This window comes from Eretmochelys imbricata, chromosome 10 (genome assembly GCF_965152235.1).
Source record: "Eretmochelys imbricata isolate rEreImb1 chromosome 10, rEreImb1.hap1, whole genome shotgun sequence".
NCBI lineage: Eukaryota > Metazoa > Chordata > Testudines > Cheloniidae > Eretmochelys > Eretmochelys imbricata.
In genome coordinates, this window is record NC_135581.1 from 35909363 (window position 1) to 35920815 (window position 11453).

An 11453-nucleotide genomic window follows, 5' to 3' on the forward strand; every position below is an offset into this window, starting at 1 on the left:
GAATTCGCTCAAATGTAAAGTTTTCTCCACCAAAAGAAAGGCTGGACAAAGTGTGAAACCATTTTTGGCAAAATAAGTGCAGGTAGTGCACTAGATGTGCTGTACTGGTTTAACTTTGTCACCAACATATCTTCAAGTGAAGTTGTTCTGTGCAAAAATGACTTGGTTTCTGCTTCAGATATTCCATTTAAACATGCTACTTGGCAACTCCTCCCCCCACCCCCACCGCAAACTACTAGTCTTGTAAACGTGCCTTCTGGACTGGTGTGTCAGTCCCACTGTGCTCATCCTTGCTCATGTCGGAAGTCAGAATAGCACTGGCTGTCTTCCCCAGGGCAATTTACAGTATCCCCATACTTTAAACTCAGAGGACCAAGGTAAACAGTCTTTAGCGTCTCGTGCTGAGTGTCAGTTTCTTTCAGTTGAAAAATTCAGGGGAGAGGGGTCTTTCCAGCTGCATCTCCCTTTCAGTTTGCATAGCATGAAATTCACCAGGTTCACATTCATTTCCGTACAGGGAATTCTCTTGGTGTATGACATCACTAACCGCTGGTCCTTCGATGGGATAGACCGCTGGATAAAAGAAATAGACGAGGTAAGTGTGACACTACAGCTGGTTTAGAATGTGTTCGTGTAGCGTCTATCACAATAGGACCTGGTGTGACTACAGTAATATAAACACTGCAGCTTCTGGTGCCAGCACAGAAATATCATTGTGCCGTAAAAGTGGCAGGTCTCCTTGGATGCTGAATAGCCTGTTGATGCTGACACCTCTGATTTTACTGAGCCCCACAGATGGCACTTGTTGGAAAGCAGAGATTAAAAATATAATCAAAAGAGACAAGGTAGGTGAGGTTGGACCAACTTCTGTTGGTGGAAGGGACAAGCTTTCAAGCTTCACAAAGCTCTTCTTCGGTTCCAGGAAAGGCAACCAGAGTATCTGTGGGCTTGTCTACACTGAAAACGCTGCAGTGCTTCAGTAAAGATGGTACCTATACAGATGGGAGGGGTTCTGGCTTTGGCGTAGGTAATCCAGCCTTGGATTCCAAGAAGCGGTAGCTAGGTCGACGTGAGAATTCTCCCATCGACCTAATGCTGTCTACACTGGGGGTTAGGTCGGTTTAACTGTATTGCTCAGGGGTGTGGATTTTTCGCACCCCTGAGCACTGTAGTTCTAGTGACCTAATTTCCTAGGATAGACCAGGCCTGGGCTAACTACAGGTTGGGGCAGACGTTCAGCATAAAGGGTTCATGTATGCTGTAGGAGGCCACTTAAAATGAAGTGGGCAATTGAGGGTTAGCAGGCAGTAGGGTGTGTTACAAACTGTGTTGTAATGAGCCACAAAACCAAGGTCTGATGCAGAGGAGTCAAAATCTCTGCTGTGTCCAGGAGACCTTTGGGGGGAAAGAAGGACTACCCTGTGCAGAGGAAGTACTTGCAATTCCCTAGTTGGAGAAGAAAAGAAAAGCCTCTATCTTGCTATCCATTTCTACCAGGCTAAAACTGTGCAGGCAATGGGGAGCAGGATATCCATACAGCTGAGTTGTGAGCCTGTTAACCAAGGCATTCCGGGCAACGCTCTGTAAAATCATGAGTGGAAGCATCTGAAATGGAGTAATCTGTATGAGGAGTCCCTGCTTAGACACCAGCGTTTATATCACAGTAGCCAGTCCTAGCAGAGGCAATTTCCCTTCCTTACAGTTGCTTCAATACTGTAAGCTGAGCAACCCACTAGGTATGGTCCGTGTTCACTGGTGTCAGTGAGTTTTTGATGCTCTGTTCTAAAGATGGACTATGTTCTTTTAAAGCATGCTCCAGGTGTCCCCCGGATTTTGGTTGGAAACAGGCTTCACTTAGCTTTCAAGCGGCAGGTGCCCACGGAGCAGGCCCGTTCCTACGCTGAGAAGAACTGCATGACGTTCTTTGAGGTCAGCCCGCTGTGCAACTTCAACGTGACCGAGTCCTTTACGGAGCTGTCGCGCATTGTGCTAATGAGGCATGGCATGGAGAAGATCTGGAGACCTAACAGAGGTGAGTGGAGACCTGCTCTCGCTGTGCTGATGAGGTGCTCTGAGGGCAGAAGAAACTGCCCACGTGGAAGGGGTGGGTGTTTGCCTTCCTGCTCGGAGGAGGCAGTATTTAATAACCATCTGGACCTCCAAGCGCTTCACAAACACAAAGTGCCTCAGTCCCCACACACCTCTGTGAGCTTGGTAAACACTGTAGCCCTCCTTCACGCAGGGAAACTGAGGCACACAAGGTAAGTAGTATGTCCACAGTCACAGAATCAGTTGCTATCAAAGCTGGGACTAGAACCCACGAGACTGGACTCAGTCCCCCCAGCTCTAACCACTAGGCCATGCTGCTGCTGTATTTGAGCACACCTGTGTGACTGCTCCGAGCTGCGGTGATTCACTAGCTGAACGTACTTTGTCTGATGCGGTAGCCTAATAGTGCCAGTTCAAGCCAGAGAAGGCTTGAGTAATCCACCCCTGAATTTCCAGCGCTACAGGCCTTTTGCTCCATATACATACTCTGTGTGGTGAGCTTAAAAGAAGCAGCACCTCAGTTGGTCTGTGGTGCATGAGCTCAGACCTTTGATAGACTGGGGGAGAAGCAGCACTTGGCTGCTGGCTCTACTCCAGGTAAGGCTCATTCCGCCCTCTTCCCCACGTAGCTGCAGTGCAGTGGGGCTGCAGTGGAGGTGGCAGGGATTGTTGGTACACAGTGCCCTGGGGAGGAAGAAATAGGCTGTCTTCCCCTTTAATGGTGGCACGTTTCCTCCTGCAGATGGGGGGGTGGTGAATGAACCTGGGTATCCAAGTGTGGGCCAGGTCCCATTATCTGAGACCCTCCCCACTCTGTCCTGGGCACCGACTAGCCATCACTGAAGCACTGCTGCTTCAGCCAGAAGGGATGAGAGTGTCCCTCTCTTCCAAGGCAATGGTCAAGTTCCCTGCAGCTGGGCCTGTTGGCACACTGCTGTTTGATACATATGGAGGGTCAGTGAGATACTAGAGGGGATTCAAACCCAAATCTTGCTTGAGGCGGAAGGCAATGCTGCTGCGGTTTCTGCAGGGGGATACCTTGGTCTGCAGTGAAAGCTTTCCCTGCTTTGAGAGCCAGCATACACAGCTGGCTTGATTTAAAGTTCAAGCCATTCTGGTCGCTCTGTTGTCCTGCAAAACAGTGAGGATTTAAAGCTGAAGTCTTCTGTGCGCTGCAAATCTATCCTAAACGCCTTCCATGGGCAGGGTCTACAATCTTTGCCAGCTTCTTGTGTCCTATTCATAGCACTGCTTCGTGGCTTTGCAGGCTCAGTCCTTGAGTAGACTGAAGATAGGAGTGTGCCCCCGTGTGGCCAGCTGTAAGGAAATCCCGCATGAGCTGGGGCATTCACAAAGCTGTGTCACATGTTTTTACACTGAATTCATGGCAGTAAGGGTCCTCTCAGGGAGAGGCTGAGTCTTGCTCTAGCTGTATAGGGCTGGCAGGTCTGCTGGATGATGGGGTCAGAGTTCAGAAGATCCTGCCACTAGACTTGTACAGGTCCCAAATAGGAATGTGCTCTGCCTCGCTCCAGCAAGGCTGTTGCCGTCCTCCAGACCACGTCTGCTCTTTGTATCTTGGAGTGGGGAGAAGGGGGCTGTGCAACTGAACTGCCAAACACTTTGCAAATACTGAGTAAATGAGGCCTCCCAGCACTATATATGGGGGAAGGATTAATTATTGTGCTGATGGTTAAACCGAGGACTGGAGGCAGAGCTCAGAGAACTTGGGAGTCCTGTCTCCTAGTTCCTTGTTTTCACCATCAGATCCACAGTTTCTGAGGCACCGTATTGCCACCCCTAGTTTCTCCCTCCCTAAGAAATTGGTGATGTACAATGCAGGCGAGATGTGCATCAGGGCAAGCTCTCCCCTTGGAGGTACAACCTGGGTGTCACTTGCCTCTCTGACTGTACTTGATTCTTTCTGTTCTGACAGTGTTCAGCTTACAGGACCTCTGCTGCCGTGCAATAGTCTCCTGCACACCAGTCCACCTCATCGACAAGCTGCCACTGCCTGTCACCATCAAGAGCCACTTGAAATCCTTCTCCATGGCCAATGGAATGAACGCGGTGATGATGCACGGCCGGTCATACTCCTTGGCTAGCAGTGGGGGCGGGAGCAGCAGCAAAGGTAACAGCTTGAAGAGATCCAAATCGATCCGCCCGCCGCAGAGCCCCCCACAGAACTGCTCACGCAACAACTGCAAGATCTCTTAGCAAGACTGTAACACTGTGAGCTCCAAACACACCCACCCACCAATGTACAGATGTTTGCACACGTAACCCTTTTCAATAGGATCCTTTTGAACGTTCCTGGGTCACTTTTTTGATGACGAGCATAGCTTTGGGAAACGAGTTCAGCTTAACGTTCAGACCATCATATCGACTGGATCCCACATCGCTGGTAAAGGGGACGGTGCCAAGTGAACGTTCAGGAATGCTTTGGGATTTTCCTCAGCCTGGGTGGAAAACTCGGCAGCTGCTGGCATGGGGGAGGGACAAGCTCGTCCAGTCTTGGCAGAGGAAGGGATTTAGCGGAAGATCAAGAGGCTTAGGGGGTGGTCAAGGGAGAGTCTGTGCTGCAACTGTAACTCTTGAACTCACAGATGGATTGCTGGTGCGATAGCGAACAGTGGACTTCTAAGAATAAACAGGGAATAGATGAAGGCAAATTCTACCTGGACTTTAACCTGCCATTGCCAAAAAAGAGGCAAGAGTTGGCCGATTGGGAATCTGAAGGAAGCAGTCCTGCTTGCTGTTTTCACTTATTTATATCAAAATTATATAGAGAGCTCTCACTTTTTCTAACTTTTTTTTTTTTAAAGAAGCAGTCAGGGAAAGTTTATACAGCCATGTAAATAGAAGCATGGGACCTCTGTTCGCAGTGCACCAGCTAAAGGGGAGAAAGGGAGAGGGGGTTTTTGAGGTGAATATCTACAAACACTTTGGGGGATTGTACAAATAGCCTCACAGGATTGCTCTGGGTTTGTTTGTTTCAAATACAATCTATGTGAAAGGAGAGAGCGATTTGTATGCTACATGCCGGATCCTTCCTTTTCTGAACATTCCTGGAAACAAGGGTGAGGGCCTAGGAGGAGGCTGATTGTACTCTCACTTAAATCAAAACCCAAATAGAGTTGCAGCTGTGAGGCTGCCATGGCCTGCAGGAGCCTGAAGACAAAGATTTGGTCAGACCAAATATTAGAGACCAAAAGTCAGCTGGTACCAGGTTTATTTTCCCATGACAGGCAGCATCTTCTCACGTGAGGGTTGTTGATCATTGCTGGCCTTGAGGAGCTGCAGGCATAGAAGTAAAACACTTCTGCTGGGCCTGCGTGGAGAGAAACAGAAAGCTTGATCACAAGCTACCCTTCTGGGGTCACTGTTCCTTCCCCCATCTTCCCCAATACTGCTATTTATCCCTCCTACTCTTCTGGGCAATGAGGTCAACCCCCTCATAGGCATGAGGACTTTGAGCAGGCCCTGAATCCAGAGTCCTTCCTGCACCTGTAAATACACACTTCACCTTTCCAAGGAACATCTAATCTTCAAGCATTGCCCATGGCTCCTCTTCTAGATGGGGGCAGGAGAAGGGAGAACACACTTCACACTGGAGTGTGGCATATTAGAACTGATCAAGACTGGAACACTAGTAACCATTCTAAGTGGTGTTAAAATGCAGCCTTGCTAGTCTGGAGTTTGCCTGCATTGGATGACCAAGCAAAGCTATCTTGCTGTACCCTCAGACAGCCATGATTGCTGTTCAGTGGCAGGAAAATGTGAAGGCAAATGCATTGGCTTGTTTTTATTATCACCTAGGTTTTCACAGCTTCTAGAGCAAGCAATCTCTCTAACTAGCAATTTGCTTGGGATAGGCATGTGATGTTAGAGAAATCCCATCTAGGACAATAGCAGCAGCTTCACTTACTTAGTCCCATAGCAATAGGACTTCTAACTTTCCACTAGGGCTTCCAGCAGAAGTAGTGCCCAGTCCTTGTTAAGCTAGAGAGGCTGATTACAGTTCGGTGTGAGGTTCAGTCATAGCTGAGCGAGACAAAGATATGGTAGTAGGTTCTTGTAGGCCATCAGGACGTGTAGTTTTTCAATGTATGAACTGCTTTTGGTTGCTCTGTTCTGCCTCCATTATACCTCTCTCTTCATTAGGAAACTAAACCGGGCACGTGTCTGCTGTAGGATGCTGGTGCTCTACTGTTACAGCCTGTCTCCCATTAGTAGCAGTTCCCCAAGGCCAGGCTTAGTCTGTCACCCTAAAGCAGCTTGTTACATGGGCAGGATGAAGCTGTTGCGTTTCCTGCACAGCTGACCACCCACTCTGTTCAAGCAGCAACTAAAAGACGGGTGGCAGGGAAATGGCACAGCCCCTTCCCACAGCAACACTCCCTGCTGTGCTTTTCCCTTCCTTCCCTGACAGGGCCTGGAGACGAAGGAGTCTCTGCACTCTCTCAAACCCCGGAGGACAGATTTCACAGATAGCCCAGCTGCTAGGCAATAAACCGGGCCACCAACGAAGCTCAAATGAGGGAGAAGGAGAAAATAAACCGAGGGCTGGGGGTGTCTTTTGTGGCTGTGATTCAGACTAAAAACTAAAGCTGTAGTCAAGTTCAGTGCCGTCATGGGGAAGCCAGGGAATTTCTAGAACCTGTCAGCAGTATTACACCCACTGCTCCATGTCACTTAACAGGGAACAGAAGCAGCCAGGCAGCCTAGGGATATATGGCTAACAGGTGACGGCAGGCAGAACACACCCCTATCCGTCAGTGTAAAACCCTCTTTGAATTTGGTTTCCGTTAAACAGTTAGTTGTTGGAGCGCCTCAGCAGCCTGTAACTCACCTATGTTGCCTCTTCCGTATCTAATATCTGGTAACGCAGCTGGGATGTGGAGGAGATGGATGCATGTCTAGAAACTCTTCCAACTACCTGTGGATGGTTTATGCCCTACAAATAAACCCTCTCCCGTCTCTTCTCCACTGTACATTTTCCCCTGTACAATCTCAGCAAATCCTGTCCAAAGGAAAGATTCCTTGATTTGGAATGTCTGCTGATCAAAACTGAACTCATCTTGTTTTCTTCATTTGAAAAGAAAGCCGTTCTGGCATCTGATATCAACACTAGTCTTTAGCTGCTGTCTGACACTCAGACCATTCCAATGTTATTTTGGATTCTCTCTTTTATTCCTTTGTACAGTCAATGTTGTTCAATTGATATACATGTTTTGTTTTATATAAATTAAAGTCTTTTGTTTTAAACTGTCCACATCCTGCCTGGTAATCATGTCAGTTTCAAGTGGGGCTGCAGTTTTAGCAGGTCTTTAAGCGGGTTTTTCTGGGGTTGCTCAAGGGTGGGGGTGGGATGTGGCAGGGCTCATGGTGATTGATTTGGAACTTGCCAAAGGGGGGGCCTTTATACCAGTGTTCCCAGGATTGCCCTTCCCAGCCATTCAAAAAATCACAAGATTTGGCTTACAAATTATGACATTTCAATTTACATTTGGTTCTATTCTTTGTCTTTTGGTGTTTTGAACCTTTAGGGTCATTTTTCAAATGTCTAGTCTCCAAAACTTGTTGGTTTTAATGGAAGCAGAAATTCTCCCATAATCACGTGACTTCAGGAGCTAGTGCTTAAAGAAAAACATTGACTCTCCTGAGACTTGTGAGAAAATCACAACCGTTCGCAACGCAGGTGTGTAAACTCCACGTCAAGCCCATATAAGCTCTGACTCGTGTTACAAGTGGGGTAAAACTCACCCTGTGCAGCTACATCAGTTGCTAGCCACCAGAGCTTCAGTCCCAGGTAGGGACCTACTTCTGCTTTGTTACATCTGGGGTAACTCCTCTGACAGCTGTAACGGAGAGCAGGGTTTGACCTATACTATCCAAATTGGAGTAAGCTGCTAATGAAATTGGTATAAAGATGGCTTCAAAGTGAATTTTGAAAGCAAGCTATAGACAAAGGGGAGGCGCTGTCTTGTGACTTCATAGTTTGCCTCACTTTCTGTTTTTGTGTAACGATGGCAAATATTGCAGTGACTACACTCCAGAGTGAACAGGGGCAATCAGAGAGATGGGGTCACCGAGCATGCCAAGGCCCCCAGCTAGAAGAATGGCCTGTATGGTCATCACTGGGGATGAGGATCTTAGATCCCAGAGAAGCAGTCACTTTTTGGGAGAGGGACAGCTTCTCTTGGCCTAATCCTCTTCTCATTCATCCCCTAAGGGAGCGGGGGATACTGGCCCTCCCTTAGACCTGCCTCTTCTCCTTCTCCCCAACTTCTGTAGGATTATATCTCCATTCTGAACCTGGTTGGTCAGGCTTGTTTTAGCAGTTTAGAGCTTGCTTGGGGAGGGAAATCAGATCGGCTTGAGCGTGGAAAACCCCATCATGGGGTAAAAGCCTGGTCAGGGAGGAGTGAGCAAACGTGCCTCATGTTTTTCAGGCGGGTTCTCGGAGTGCCCTGTGCTGTCTCACCCCAGGAGCCTAAACAAAGGACTTGTGTGATTTCAGGTGCGGAAGGATCAGCAGGAGTCAGTGACTCTCCAGCAGCAGGTTCTGTTTTCATGCAGATGGCCTTGTTCGGAAAGAACAAGGCAAGAAAACCGCCCAGGACAAATTGATTAACACTGTGCCCCACTAGCTTCTTTCTGCCAGAGTTCGAATGACTCTCACAAACAGCTCCTTGAGCCTCACTCGCCGCGGAGAAGTAGGCAGAAGGAGCACGTTGCATTGGGATCACTTTACTAGTTTCCCAACTCTTGTGATAGCTGGTGGTTTTCTGAAAGCCCCAGCTTCTGGAGTCATGTCACTAGGTAAGAAATGGTTTTCATTTAAACAAACTTATCCTTGTGGTTGCAGAGAGAAGCTTGCCAATGACACCTGAGTACAGCTGAAAGGCTCAGAACCAGAAAATTTTTAAAAAATCCAAAATATATTACTTGGGCTAAAAAAGAAGTTGTGTTTTTGTGTTGTTTTCTTTAACTCTCATAATCTGGGGGTGCCCGGCTCCTCTGGGTTTTGAATGCTGTGGGTTGGCACTACTGCTTTCATCACTGCTGAGATGCAGCCAGCTCTGGGGTAGAACTGCAGAATAGCTTCCATGACCTGTGAAAGTCAGGTGACTAATAAACAGCTCTTTAAAGGTGCTGAGCACCCCCTCCCTGCAAAAGATCCTACTGAGTAAGCCAATCGTCTTATGAAAATGAGGTCATAAGGGCACAAAGTCAGCTGTGATTTCTAAGCAGGTACAGCAAGAACAGCTTTTTTGGTTACACAGGCCAGAGGTGCACAGACATGTTACAGAGAGCCAGAGGCTCTGACACTCCTGGGAGTCTTAGAATTCATGGTGCAGTGGTGAAGAGAAGGCTCTGTACTGGTGACTTGGAAAAGTGTATGTTTTAAAAAACAAAACAGCCTTTGCTCTTTATGATGTACAAAGGCTTGAAAATTTATTTTTGAAGTTCTATTGGGTAGGGTGGGTGGCCTGTTTTAAGGATTATTTTGCAGAAGAAATGTCAGAAAAGCCCAGACTTGACTTTTGGCGGGAGGGGAGTTTCTGGAGGTCTCCTCAGAGAACTAGAGAGTGGGAGTACATGTTTTCTCCTCCCTCCGTGGAGGAAAACAGATGGTGATTTTTTTTTTCTCCCGTGTATTTTAGGAGCGTGGATTTTGTAAGTGTTGAACTTTTCAGGCCTCCTCTCTACACTATAAAATGCAAAAAGAACTCACAATTTTTTGCTTGGCAGGTCCCTTAGGAATCCTGTCTCTGTAGCTGAGGGTTTCCTATCATGCCCAGCACTGGAGTAGCTAGATGCTAGCTTCTACCTGCATTCCAAAGCACTTGGGCATGGAAGGTTCAATAAGCCTGACATGGGAATCAAATTATCTTGCTAGTGACTCCAGTACAAAGCCGAGATACGTTAGTTAAGAGATTACCCTTCTTTAAAGAGGCTGGGAATGAGACCTTGGCTCACTTCCCCGTTCTGCCACCTACTGAAGGGACTTGCCAGAGACACACAGCCTCTCCCAGTGCCTCACTTTCCCCAGCTTTAGTCTGCCCATCTTTCAAATGGGGACAATGATACTGATGTGCCTGTGTCAAGAGCTGTGCGATACATCAGTCATCCCACAGGGCTCTGTAACCTCTATATATGCAGCACTAAAGAAATGCAGCCACCTCTGGGGTGGGGAAGTAGCAAGTGCACAACGCCCTGCATAACAGTGGGAAGGGGATTTGGCCAAGGACATCAGCAAATTCCTGGTCTTACATGCAGTGCCAGGGGATTTTATTGCCCATGCAGAGCAGGCAGGACCTTGGTTTTCAAGGACAGCTCCCAGACCTAACTCCAAGCATCTTCTCTATTGGTCCTTGCCTTGGTTAAGTGCTTTGATTTGTGGCTCTCATGCGTGTGGCCAATACCAGGTGTAACCTATAGTGAAGGTGTAAGAGCCCTGCTCTCACCCGTGTGGCTTTTAAACCCATTTCACTGTATTAAGGATTTGCAAGGGAGTGTTTGGGTGTTGACCTCTGGCTGGAAGCGACCGGCACTGAAGCCATGCTGCTTCCCACTGGGGGCTGGTTTGTCAGCCACTGCGAGTAAGTGGTGTAACATTACCAACAGCAAGAGGGAGTGAGCTAGTGACATAGCCACAGGTGTGCACAGCATGCCACCAAAATCAACATGCTAGGCTCTGTAGAGCCACACGTTCTGCTGTTTAGTATGTGCTTGACTGTGCTGCTGAATCAAGGCCTTAAAGTCCCATTGACGACATAAGCATCTGCTTTGCTGAATCTGCATGTGAGCCCCTGAGCTGCAGGCTTGGTCGGAGCTGCTGCAAGCCCAGAGGAAGTGTTCCCCTGGCCTGGAGTGTTAGCCTCTGCTGCTCTTCCCAGTGGCTGGGGGTTAGTTTGTTGCTCTGTCTCTGAGGTCAGGCATCTCTGCTCCCGTCTCCTGGACCAAAAGGTCATGCCAGAAGTCACTGGAGCTTTCAGATCAAACAAGAGAGGAAATCGCTCCTGGGTCTGGGGGCCTCTCCTGGGCTTGCCTGATGCATGTGGAAACAAAGGTTCTTGTCAGCCCTTTATCCTCCCTTTGCTTTTGATCTTTGTGACCTGAGAGTGCATGTGAAACAGGGCTGCCTCGGGAGGCTCTCCTGGCCAGGGCGCTGGGGCTGCACTATGTAGCCAGTTGCGCTGCTGAGAGCCACGGCTGTGCTCCCGTGCCTGAAACAGTCTCTGCAGCAAACTCCCAGCTTCCTTTCCTTGCTGTTACTAGCGAGCAAGAGATGGGGGAGCTGATCTCAGGTGGTGATGCCTTTTTTCCCCGTTCAGAAGTACTCCAGGTGGCTATACTGCTCTCTAGCCGGGACTGTGTGCTGCAGCCCCCAGTGT

General features: G+C 48.4%; 1 protein-coding gene across 1 annotated transcript in view; it reads left to right on the plus strand.

Annotated features, from left to right (window-relative positions):
• The window catches only part of RAB40C (RAB40C, member RAS oncogene family), a 65409-nt gene extending 58087 nt beyond the window's left edge, over positions 1-7322 (plus strand). The window contains exons 5-7 of the mRNA XM_077828564.1: positions 518-595; positions 1810-2032; positions 3986-7322. Coding sequence (XP_077684690.1) covers positions 518-595; positions 1810-2032; positions 3986-4266 — 582 coding nt within the window. The 3' untranslated portion in view covers positions 4267-7322. The remainder of the gene's footprint in view (positions 1-517; positions 596-1809; positions 2033-3985) is intronic.
• Positions 7323-11453: the final 4131 nt, after the last annotated feature.